Here is a 13225-nt window from a genome sequence, read left to right on the forward strand (position 1 = left end):
GATCCAACACAAATGTACCAAGTCGAAAGTCTGCGTTTAATAATAATTAATACATAGCAAAAGGTATGTAGAGCAATCACTTAATTACATTTATGATTTGAAATAGGATGCACTTTTATGGCAAATGAGTATTCGTTGGTATATCAATATAGAACGTCCAATCTCTGGTGGCGCAGGCGGTAAATATACAACCTGGAATATTTAAGGAATAATAGCAATGATACTTTAATGATTATAGAACTGGATACACTAGGGGGGGATTCCGGTCGCTTGTAAGACAACTGGAGAAGGGGGGGGGGGGTAGAGTCTGGCTGTATCCGTCTGGCCGAGGGTATCCTGGGAGAACCCACGGTTGTGCGGCTCGGTGCCTCAGCGATCCTCGATCCACAGATGAAAGCAGTTGGACTCTCTGTGGGCCGGCTTCCTCCGGTCCACGATGGAGAGACGTGAAGCGACCTCGTCGTGTAGAGCGTCTCCTCACCTGTCGTCCTCTCCGGGGGGGGGGTTTCCAACACACGGCAGTGTTGGTCTTTATCCATAGAATAATCACTGTATACAAAGCATAATCCGTGCCTGGGAAGGCGGGCTGTCGTCGGTAGAATAATCCGGTATGCAGGTCCACTCGCTCGTCGGCTCTGGGGCTCCTCGGGTGCAGCCTCACATGGGGTCGGCCACCCTGGATAAGCAGCCAGTTCTACCCGAAACGATGGGGGTACTGACTACGATAGTATTCTCACCGCACGAAGCACTACATATGAATAGACTATTATTAGCTTAATAGACTACGTCCAACTCGACGATATAGTGCCAAATATGACTATTCAAATATTAATATACACGATGTCTCAATACCGATGGTAGGCCGAACTTGGCCTTACTCCCACACGTGGCGTCGCGGGAGGCTTTACGTCTGTCACTCTATTGGAGGGTAAGAAACTGGACTAAAAAGAAGTCCTACTTTAGTAGCGCAGTATATATACGCACTATGAACAAATAGTACCATTAGTGGTGCGGTAGCCAGATTCCTACGCGGAACTAGGACTTGTTCGTACATGTTGAGCGGTACGTTTGAACTGGGTCTGGGGGGTATGGCAGCCTGGCACCAAGGTCTCGACCAATAGTAGAATGGAGACTATTATGGGATGTTCAGTAGGCTAGAATGGATATTCAATGCATATTGTACAAGGAATATACAAGGGATATCAGGGAATATTAGAGAATATACAAATACAATTAAATATATATATATAAATAAATATATATATTCGGTTTAATCTGGCCCTTCACAACAGCCACCCCCTGATTGGTCCCAGACCTAATCAGTTAAGCAGAGACAGATTAATCGCGTTGTCTATTTACACATAAGGGTTTGCTGTAGGGGTCAGTCAACTTCACAAAGTCATAGGGTTATAGGGTCATGGTCATCATCGATTGTGTCTGGGAGTCGGGGCAGTTCTATGAGCCTCGCCACGGGACGGGTGTAAGTGCGCCCCTGGACAAGCACTTCAGCTGCTCGGACCTTGCCGTCGGCACCGGTGATCACTTTGCTTACGCGGCCGGCCGGCCACATAGCTCTGGGCAGTGATTGATCAATAATCATGACGACTGTTCCTTCTGTCAAATTGTCTCTCTCCTTTACCCACTTCTGGCGGGTCTGTAGAGACGGCAGGTAGTGCAGTAGGAATGTCCTTTGTTGTGCACTCTCTATGGTAGTGCAATCATCTATGTTGGGGTCTGCGGAGATAACAGTGCTCAATCCACAGAACATAGGTTTCTTATTCTCAGCCTCCTCTTGACTGGCTTCCCTCGGGATAGGCGTGGGCCTCTCTCCTTCCGGGAGCTTTAGGAATGCTGGGCCGTCACTGTAGACATTGCGACGGGTGAGGTCATCTAGGGGCATTCCCCGGGTGATGACGTCAGCTGGGTTCTGTTTTGTATCAACGTAGCGCCACTCTGTTTCTCCGGTTAACTCTTCGGTTAAGTCTTGAATCTCGGTGACCCTGACTCCCACGAAGACTTTGTACTTGCATGAGTCCGATTTGATCCAGGCGAGTACTGTCGTGGAATCTGACCACAGGATTGTTCTAGACACCGGTATGGTGAGCTCACGTTGGATGAGCGTGGCTAGGTGCGCTCCGGCTAGGGCTGCGCAGAGCTCTAGACGTGGGATAGATTGTTGCTTGCGTGGGGCTATTCTCGAGCGGGCGAGGACAAATGCTGTGTAGATCTCTCCCCCCTCTTCTTGGGCCCGCAAGTAGGCTACTGATCCGTATGCGACCTCTGAGGCGTCACTGAAGACGTGTAAGTCCATTTTACATGTCTCTGGCCTCACCGTGGGTGGGAAGTAGCTTCGGCGCATATTAACGCCTGGGAGTGAGTGGAGCTCCATCTCCCACTCTCTCCAGGTGGATGCAAGGTGTGCGGGAATGGGGTCGTCCCAGCCCTGGTCCTTGTCCCACAATGCTCGTACAATCATTTTTGCCCTGGTGGTGTACGGTAGAATACATCCTAGCGGGTCATATTGTCGGGCGAGTGTTGTGTACACACTCCGTCTGGTGGTCGGCGCCGCCGCCGGCCTTCCCTGCTCCGTAGTCAGGGGCTTGTGTCTGTAGTGAAGCGAATCTGTTTTGAATCGCCACACCAAACCCAGGGTCATCTCCTGGGCTTCTCCCGGGATGGTAGCCATCCAGGTCTCGCTGCTGGCTGCCTTGTCCTCGGAGGAGAGGCTGCGCAGTACTTGCGGATCGCTGCTGGCCCACTGCCTGAGATCAAAGCCGCCTTTGATCAATGAGGCGCGGAGTTTAATCAGGAGAGCCTCGGCTTCTTCCTGGGTTGAAAGGCTTTGTAGACAGTTGTCTACGTAGAAGCTGTTCTTTACGCTGTGTCGGACCTCTTCGTCCGCTGCTGGGTCCTCTGCTACATGTTTCTGTAGTGCAAATGTAGCACAGCAGGGGCTGCACGTTGTTCCGAAGGGGAGGACTTCCCATTGGTAGATGGCTGGGTGCTCATCTCCTGGCTTCTCTCTCCATAGGAACCGTAACAGGGGCTTGTCCTCCTCTACTAATCTCACCTGCAGGAACATTCCTTTAATGTCCCCGCTGATGGCCACCTTTTCCTGGCGGAAGCGGAGTAGAACGCCGAGTAGGGAGGGGCCGAGTGTGGGACCGGGCAGTAACTCTTTATTCAGATTTTGGGATCCGATCTGGTAGCTGCAGTTAAATACTATGCGGTCTTTACCGTTGTGATGGACCTTGTGGTGAGGCACGTACCACGATTCAGTGGTCTGGTCAGCCTCTTTAATATCCATCTTTGTGACGTGTCCCGCTGTGATGAGCTTCTCAATCTCGGCGCGGTATACACTCTCTTGGGCGGGGTTCTTGGCTAGGCGCCGCTCCGTGTTCAGCAGGTACCGTTCTGTGGCGTCTGTCTTGGCGTGGAAAGTAGGCATTCCTTCTCGCCGCAGGAGTGGCGTGGCGTATCTCAACATGCCGTTGACCGGGACTCTCTTGGTCCCTGTCTCGAGGAGGTGAATGGCGTAAATGTCATCTTTAGAGCGAATGTCTTTCTTTCCGTTCTTAAAGGGCATTGGTTCCAAGGTCCATAGCCGCTCTACGTGTTGCAGGAGTGCGGTTTCTCCCTCTGTGACTCGGGAGTGGAGACATCTAGTGGCTGTACTTTAATTGAGAGATTTGGCGAGCGGGCCTTGGAGAGTCCATCCCAAACGTGTCTCGACTGCTGCAGGACAGCCTCGGGGTCCGGTATGAACCCGGTCTATCGGGACAATGAGGTCTGCATGGTCGGAGCCTATCAACAGGGTCGGCATAGCATTGTCTATGAGCGGGATCGGTAACTTGCGCAGATGTGCATATTTCTCCATCAGCTTGGCGACGGGGTATGTGTACCGCGACAGTCCTATTTCTTGGCTGGTGAAAGCGTCTGTAATCTGGTACCGTCGCTCAGGCTGGCCGCTTGCTGCGATAGAGAATGAGACATTCTCGCCCTTTATCGTCTTCAAATCTCGTCTTATTGTCCGAATTGTCATTTGGGTTTCGCTTCCCCGCAGCCCTAGCTGGGCCGCAGCGGAGGCGAGCAGAAGGGTCTTCTCTGACCCGTCATCGAGGACGGCGTAAGTGTCCAGGACTTTATTCTGGTAGCTTAGTGTCACACGCACTACTTTTAGGAGTACTCGGGCTCCACTGCTGCTGGCGGGATCGATGTACATGACGCTCGCTTTGCTGCTGGATGGTGCGGGTGAAGGGCGCCGTCTGTTACTGTCGTGAAGTATGTCCAGATGGGCTCCATCGCACTTGGTGCACCTTTTCTTTAAGCGGCATTCGGCTGCCATGTGTGAGCGCGCACAGCGAAAACAGCGCTTGTTGGACTTTATCCATTGACTTGCTTCCTCCGCGTTCAGCTTGGGGAAGGAGTCACATTGCGCTAGCCAGTGTTCTTTCTCACAGTAGGGGCACACTATCTTCCACTTCTCCGTTCTGGAGGGGGTACTGTGGCTCCTGCTGCTCGGTACTGACTCCGATTGGTGCATCACAGTCACCGATCTTCTTCCATCATTTAGTCGTCTGGTTCCTTCTCTGGAGCCAGGGGTGCTCCGTCCGAATGTATCTAGCCGTAGGCTGCTGACTTCTCTCGCCAGGAAGTCTGCTAGATCGAGGAGGTTCGGTTCGGGGCCATTCGGGTCTCGGTGGTCTCTCTGCCGCCTAAAACGCTCCTGTCGAGCGGGCGGCAGCTTCTCCAAGATCCTTTCCACATTTGAGTTGGCGTAAAGTTCATGCCTCCCCTTCTCTCTCTGCGCTCCCAACATCCCTACCAGGGACTGCACTCTGATGGACAGGTCGTCCAGTGCTCGATTGTCTATTGCTGGGGGTAAGCGGTCGATGTGTCGGATCTCCTGGATCACGTAATCCCATATGCGCCCATACCTCTGGTCCAATGCTACCAGCGCTGCTGTGTATGGGGTGGTGGAAGTCGCGTAGGCGAGCGCTATATTATGTGCGCGGGGTACCTTTAAGTGCTTCAGTAGGATGGCGTATTTATGGCGTTCATCCAATACATCCACCAACATGGTCTCCAGACACATGCGGAGTTCTGTATACTGGGCCCGGTTCTCTTGGGTGAAGTCGGGTACCATAGGCGTGCCAATGTATGACGCTGACTGTGGATACATCGGCGAGCGTTGGGGGAGAGGCCTCCTAGGCGAGTCTCCTCCCGCTCCTTGGTATGGGCTGGTACCGCAGTGTACCATGGCCCGCTTGTCCAGGTGCTGTTCCTCGGTGCGGGTCGTGCGTCGTGCTCACCCGTGTATAGAGTCGGGGGTCTGTAGCGCAGCTCCGCGGGAGTATAGCCTGGGCTGTACCGGACCTCCTGGTCCGGTAGAGTACTGTGCTGTCGTCGGGCGCGGTTCTCCTCCTCTTCCTCTTCGTCTTCAGTTAGGTCATCCAGTGCTTGTAGTCTCTGGTTTAGCCTCTCCACAGGATATGCTGCTCCTTCCCGGTTGCTAGGTCTCGCTTGGACCGGTGGGGGGAGGTGGTCTGTGGGGGGTATAGACCTCGTCTGTTGGTCAAGTTCAGGGTTGTTTACTCGGCTAGGGGATGCCGCCCTGGAGGTGTGTCTAGGCGAGTTCCTGGAGCCTCTGGCGGAGGGAGAGGGTGTTGTCCGTCTGATCAGCTGTTCTATTAGTTGCGCTTGCTGTCTGTCGCGCTCTGCGTCCCGTAGAGCACCAGCAGCTGCTCGCTGGCTGTCTGCTCGGTCTCGGGCCACATTCTCTTCCATCTGAATGCGTCTTATTTCTAGACGTATATGCTCTTCTTCGCTCCGCTGCTGGATCTGCAGTCGGTCGCGTTCAGCAGCGGCGTTCAGGCTGATGAGGAAGGCCTGCTGTAGGGTCCTCTCTGCCTCGCTGGGAGAAGGCGGTTGTATAGGGGAGCCTTCCCTCGGGGTACTCCTTGCGGAGCCTTGGAGCTCTATCTCCACGGTGCTCTCCCCGTCTTCTTCCGTGCCGAGTTCTCTCTCGGTAGCGTTGTATTCCTCCCGGGACTCATCGGGGACTACTTCTTCAGTACTGGCGGGGTGTGAAGTCATGTCTGGTTCCCACTGGTCCCCACCGTGAGCTTGGTCAGTTACATTAGAACCCGTAGGGGCCTCTATGGTCGGGGTAGTCTGGGCGTTGGGGTTAGACATACTTTTACTTTCTAGTTTTACCGCGTTTACTGTTAGTAGAAGACTAGGTTGTTGACTGACAGCGTAAGCCTCTAAGTACTGAGGGAGCCGTCGTTCGCGCTGCAGGTGTTGGTTAGGAGGATCGTTTCGTGGAGTGTTCATCATAGGCCATTTCAATATTAATAACACTATATTAATATTACACTAATTACCCTCCGGCTCGAAGGACCAATTGTAACTGAGGGGTACAATTCCCTGACTGTATTGTTAGATATGATACTTACTACCACTACCTCTTGTACTTTAGACTCTGGCCACCCAGTACTAGGCATAAATAATTATGGTAAACACTCCCACGTAGATGAAACGATCCAACACAAATGTACCAAGTCGAAAGTCTGTGTTTAATAATAATTAATACATAGCAAAAGGTATGTAGAGCAATCACTTAATTACATTTATGATTTGAAATAGGATGCACTTTTATGGCAAATGAGTATTCGTTGGTATATCAATATAGAACGTCCAATCTCTGGTGGCGCAGGCGGTAAATATACAACCTGGAATATTTAAGGAATAATAGCAATGATACTTTAATGATTATAGAACTGGATACACTAGGGGGGGATTCCGGTCGCTTGTAAGACAACTGGAGAAGGGGGGGGGGGTAGAGTCTGGCTGTATCCGTCTGGCCGAGGGTATCCTGGGAGAACCCACGGTTGTGCGGCTCGGTGCCTCAGCGATCCTCGATCCACATATGAAAGCAGTTGGACTCTCTGTGGGCCGGTTTCCTCCGGTCCACGATGGAGAGACGTGAAGCGACCTCGTCGTGTAGAGCGTCTCCTCACCTGTCGTCCTCTCCGGGGGGGGGGTTTCCAACACACGGCAGTGTTGGTCTTTATCCATAGAATAATCACTGTATACAAAGCATAATCCGTGCCTGGGAAGGCGGGCTGTCGTCGGTAGAATAATCCGGTATGCAGGTCCACTCGCTCGTCGGCTCTGGGGCTCCTCGGGTGCAGCCTCACATGGGGTCGGCCACCCTGGATAAGCAGCCAGTTCTACCCGAAACGATGGGGGTACTGACTACGATAGTATTCTCACCGCACGAAGCACTACATATGAATAGACTATTATTAGCTTAATAGACTACGTCCAACTCGACGATATAGTGCCAAATATGACTATTCAAATATTAATATACACGATGTCTCAATACCGATGGTAGGCCGAACTTGGCCTTACTCCCACACGTGGCGTCGCGGGGAGGCTTTACGTCTGTCACTCTATTGGAGGGTAAGAAACTGGACTAAAAAGAAGTCCTACTTTAGTAGCGCAGTATATATACGCACTATGAACAAATAGTACCATTAGTGGTGCGGTAGCCAGATTCCTACGCGGAACTAGGACTTGTTCGTACATGTTGAGCGGTACGTTTGAACTGGGTCTGGGGGGTATGGCAGCCTGGCACCAAGGTCTCGACCAATAGTAGAATGGAGACTATTATGGGATGTTCAGTAGGCTAGAATGGATATTCAATGCATATTGTACAAGGAATATACAAGGGATATCAGGGAATATTAGAGAATATACAAATACAATTAAATATATATATATAAATAAATATATATATTCGGTTTAATCTGGCCCTTCACAACAGAGAGCATACATTTTCTTCACAAACATAGCCACAACACTGGTAAACAAACTACCCTCCCACTCAGGGCATTATGGGGTAGACCACATAGTAGCTTACTACAAAAATCTAGGGGTCCGCAAAGACGACTTCAAACTGGAAATGGTAACAACAGATGAGGTACTCAAAAAACTGAGCGCCCTCCAACCTAACAAAGCCACTGGCCATGACAACATCCCCTCCAAATTCATCAGAGACTCAGCAGCCGCTATCACCCCAGTCATCACACACATAATAAACCTCTCCATAAATCAGGGACACGTCCCCAAGGACTTCAAAATTGCGAGAGTGACCCCTCTGCACAAAAAGGGCAGTAAATTAGACCCAGGCAACTACCGCCCTGTTTCTATTCTTACCTCCATCTCGAAAGTCATGGAAAAAAATCGAATCTATGAATTCCAATCTGGCTTCAGAACATCCCACTCCACTGACACATGCCTTCTCTATTTGAACGACCACATCAAACAAGAGGTGGACGTGGGCAAATACTGCGGCATGGTCATGCTGGACCTACAAAAAGCCTTCGACACTGTCAATCACTCCATTCTGATTGACAAGCTAAAAGCAATTGGTTTTGATAGTCTATCAGTGAGCTGGATGCAATCCTACCTTGAGGGGATGGAACAGATGGTGGAGGTAAATGGTACCCTATCCCCCCCCTCACAGTGAGCTGTGGTGTTCCACAAGGAAGCATACTAGGACCGCTACTGTTCCTAATTTATGCAAATGACATGTCGTCAGCTTGTGACTGCAACTTGTTCTTGTTCGCAGACGACTCAGCCCTGCTGGTCTCTGACAAGAACAAGTTACAGGTTGAAAAAACCCTCTGCTCGGAACTAGGCAAAATCTGCATATGGCTCGTTGATAACAAACTATCATTACACATGGGCAAAACAGAGTCCATTCTCTTCGGTTCAAATAACAAACTCAGCAAGACCGACGGCTTCTCAGTTACAGTGGGTGACAATATTGTCACAAGGAAAGATGAAATTACCTACCTGGGCTCCATCCTAGAGGCTAATCTTTCCTGTGACAAAATGGCATCCAATGTAATAAAAAAAGTCAACCAACAAACTCGATTCTTGTACCGGATCTCCTCTCTGGTAAACAAGAATACTCTGAAGACTCTGGCAGGAGCACTCATTCAAGGGTACTACGACTATGCTTGCACCTCATGGTACCAAAGCACCTCAAAGGCGCTAAAAACAAAATTACAAACATCTCAAAACAAACTGGTCAGACTACTGCTTGACCTTACTCCTATAACCCACCTCACCCCTGCCCACTTTGACAACCTAGGATGGCTTAGAGTAGACGACAGAGTACAGCAATTTGCAATGGGCCTGGTCTACAAGATACACTACACGACCAAGGTACCCATGTACATGTCAAAATACTTCCCAAAGGTCAGTGAATACCATGATCACAACACCAGAGGGAGCTCCATAAATCATGTTAAACCCAGATTCGGCTCAAACAAGGGACTAAACACGTTTAGCAATTATGCAACAACAATGTGGAACGCCCTACCCAAAGCTGTAAAGGAATGTGAATCACTACCCACTTTCAAAACCACTCTCAAAGAACACCTACGGGAGACTGCAATTCGAAACTGGCCCCTGTAAATGTCCTAACCCAACCCCCTCCAATGTACAGTAAATGACCAAGTATGGTTTTGTCAATATTCCAATGTACAGTTTTGCTTGTACAGTTATTAAATCAACTTTCCAGCCCCAGACCCAGCCCAGGGAGAAGCCCCAGCCCAACTAAATCAATTAAATCAACTTTCTTTAATGAATATAACTCATCAGTTTCTTTTAATACTATAATATTAGTGTAGCCTAATATGTATCTGCAACTGTGAAGAAAAACCCCATTGGTTTAAACAGAATTAATAGACAATTAAAAAAAATATATAATAATAATTATTATTAAAAATGTTTAATTCGAATGTTGATTTTGAATTAGAATGCCAACGTAACGAACAAAGGTTCGAACGTTCGAACGTTTGGGCTCAGCCCTACTACCTATCATGCTGATATGTCTATACTACTATGCACTCAGAGTGTAACACTCAAGATCGACACTATTTGGCGAACAACGCCACTGACCCTTAGCTGCCAGAGAGGTGACCCTCCTGCTGACTTGTTATTCATAATCTATATAAGTGGATAAAAGCGTCAGCTGAATGACAAAATGTAAATGTGTTGTTTAGCAGCTGCTTGACAGGTCATTCATCCACTATAACAGAGGTCAGAGAGATTCTAGACCAGATCATTTTTCAGGTATCACACCATCACACCACAGAGAACATCCATTAAGCCTCCCCTGTTATCATACAGGGATATCTTAATAAGGAACAATTCTCTATTTCACAAACTGAAATGCTATTAATGAAATGGATGGATAGTTTTATTTGTCCTCTGGAGGAAACTCCTTCTCCACAGTAAAGGCGTGTACATAACACAATGAGTAAGACACATAGAACAAAATACAGGATTTACAGGAACACTTAATTACAGGGGTCACACGGCAGAGGCAAAGACGTGGATTGACACTACAGGTACAGCAGAAAACGAAGGCAGGACACGAAGCTGACACGGACACACTCCCAGATGCAGTGGGTCAGTGAATATGAACCACAGAAGCCATCTCTCATCTACAGGGGCGCATCAACGTCAAACCATCTCACGAAACACGCTTTTATTTTCAAAATCTCTCTGTTGTCTGTTGTTGGGAGACAGAGTGGTAGGGGATGGGGTTGGAAACAAGGGAGAAAGAATGAAGAATGAAGAAGAGGGCGGGAGAGAGGAGGAGGGGAAAGACGAGGGCTTGCTGTTGTTATAAAAAAAAAAGTGGGTCCACGATGTGTATTTGGCCTACTTGTGAACCAACAGACGCTACACACACACGTTCATGACACTTTATGTCCCACCCCCCCTGGCCTTCCCCGCAACCTGATTGGCTGTGTCTTCATTTCAGTCATTTTGACCGGCCAGCGGAGCTGTCTGTCAGCAGTCTCCATGTCAACCTAGTGCCTTGTGACCTTGGCACGCGCCGTCCATCTCAGGGTGGCCATCTGCCGGCTGCCACACTCAGGGCAAGGCCAGACAGAACGCCTTCAAAACAAGCCACCTCTCTCTCTCCTTCCTCCTGTCTATCTGTGTTTACATCGGCGTGTGATGTTTGTAGCAGTGGAGCTCATTGTTTGTTAAATCCACAGTACTGTTCATAGTGTTTGAATCGCAGACATCTTGGTGGCAAACGAGGGATGATTGTAATCAAATACAGTAGCAGGTTGATTGTCGGAGAGGAGAGGGCAGGACAGGAGATGAGAGGAGAGATCAGGAGAGGACAGGAGAGGAGAGGAGTGGAGAGGATAGGACTGGAGAGGAGAGGAGAGGAAAGGAAAGGAAAGGAAAGGAAAGGAAAGGAAAGGAAAGGAAAGGAAAGGAAAGGAAAGGAAAGGAAAGGAAAGGAAAGGAAAGGAAAGGAAAGGAAAGGAAAGGAAAGGAAAGGAAAGGAAAGGAAAGGAAAGGAAAGGAAAAGGAAAGGAAAGGAAAGGAAAGGAAAGGAAAGGACAGACATACATATCTATATACCACAACAACCCCCCCCCCCCCCCCCCCCATACACACCCACTCACCCACTAGGGGAGCACATGTTTGAATCTCTGGTCGAGGCTGGTAGTGAAATCTGGGGGTGGGGTAGGTGCACGAGTAATACTCTCTCCTCCCACAGTAGCAGAATAGCCGTTGAGCAAGGCACCGAACCCTTAACTGCTTCAGCTCGGTGGCCATACGTCAGATCCCAGGTGCAGAGCTACGGAACCATGTGAGTGTGCAGTAGGGCGTAGCTGAGAGAAGAGCACACGTTCTTCCAGAACCTTCCATGGATAAAGAAAGGTTGTCAAGAGTATTCATGAATCATCTTTTAAAGTTCAGCTGTTACTTGCATGTTTTTGTTTAATAACCATATCATTCATTCGCGCTACCATTCATATTTACTCACAATGAGGTCAGGCTCCTGCCTCCTTCGGCCGCCATTATGAAAACCATGGTAACTATAAGGTCAGTGTCATCGTTCTGCTGTCCTGCTCTCTGTCTCTCCCTGCGAGTCTCCGACATTACCTCATTATGGAGTCATGGATGTGTGTGTGTGCGTGTGCGTGCGTGCATGTGTGTATTGCACGGCTGAATGGGTCTGAATGTGACCCGCTGGTCTGGACCAGGATCAGAACAACATATTGGATGACGATAATGGAGACGAGATACAGTTTCAAACCGCAGACCCGAGACCAGCTCAGACGCTCACAACCAACCAACTGTGCCCGATGGCTCTTGTTTTCGCACATGTAGCCAACTAGCAGAGCCGTCTGTGTCCGACCTGCGTCATCGTGATACACCCCGTTCGATAACCCCTGTAGGATTGACTCTAAATATATCCATGTCACATCCATTAGATATTCTATCCAGCCCTGCTAGTACTCTGAGTATTATTCTCTATTACTGTGTATATTCTGTACGGTAGGGACTATGTACATCCTGTACTTTTACGTATGATCCCATTGCATTGGTACATTTGCACATTTGCACACTCACTTGTATAATATACTATAATACTATATATACTATATAATACTATAATATACTATATTATATACTCTATACTACTGTTGGTACTGTGTGAAAGGGGGAGAGGGAGAACGTCATTTTTACGACATTTGCATAAATATCCCTAAGGTACATTTTGAACTGTGATTTAAATGTGTGATTAATAGGTGATTAATCACAGTTAACTATGAACAATCATGTGATTAATCGTGATAAATATTTATATAATATGTGTACTTTTTTAATACAAGTGCTTCTGATTCTGAATTATGATTAATTCTGATAGCATACTCGCCTCCATGCTGCACACAATCCCAGTTCAGTTCAGTTTTATTTTTTATTTGATACATTTAAATACAGTTTATCTTTGGCATCGAGGCTCTGTACTTATAATTTAAGCTAGTCAAATATGAGAGCAAGTGGTCCATGGGGGAACCATAGAGAACAGAGCCCACGGGTGGATTCTGGGGTGGAGGTGGGTGCAAACACAGGTGGATGCTGTGGTGGAGGTGGGTGCAACACAGGTGTTCAAGTTCTTTAATAGTTGTCATACAGAAGTACAGAATACTTTCATACAAAATGCTTCTTACTGTTACGCTCCAGAGACTGTGCTAGACAAGATAGTATCAAATAACATAATAACATAATATAGCATGAATTTAGAAGAAGAAAATGAGGTCACAGTGTTCGGTATAGACATATGTACAATGTTCTGAGTTACCATTAATATACAATACACAAT

General features: G+C 48.4%; 1 protein-coding gene across 1 annotated transcript in view; it reads left to right on the forward strand.

Moving 5' to 3' along the window:
* The window catches only part of LOC311224354 (spectrin beta chain, non-erythrocytic 4-like), a gene marked incomplete at both ends in the record, with an annotated part of 220569 nt that overhangs the window by 42080 nt on the left and 165264 nt on the right, over window positions 1-13225 (forward strand). Inside the window, 1 exon segment of the mRNA XM_084309313.1 lies at window positions 12102-12196. Within this exon segment, the coding sequence (XP_084165439.1) occupies window positions 12102-12196 (95 nt within the window).

The sequence above is a fragment of the Notolepis coatsorum genome (genome assembly GCF_963971535.1).
Source record: "Notolepis coatsorum genome assembly, chromosome: 1".
Classification (NCBI taxonomy): domain Eukaryota; kingdom Metazoa; phylum Chordata; class Actinopteri; order Aulopiformes; family Paralepididae; genus Notolepis; species Notolepis coatsorum.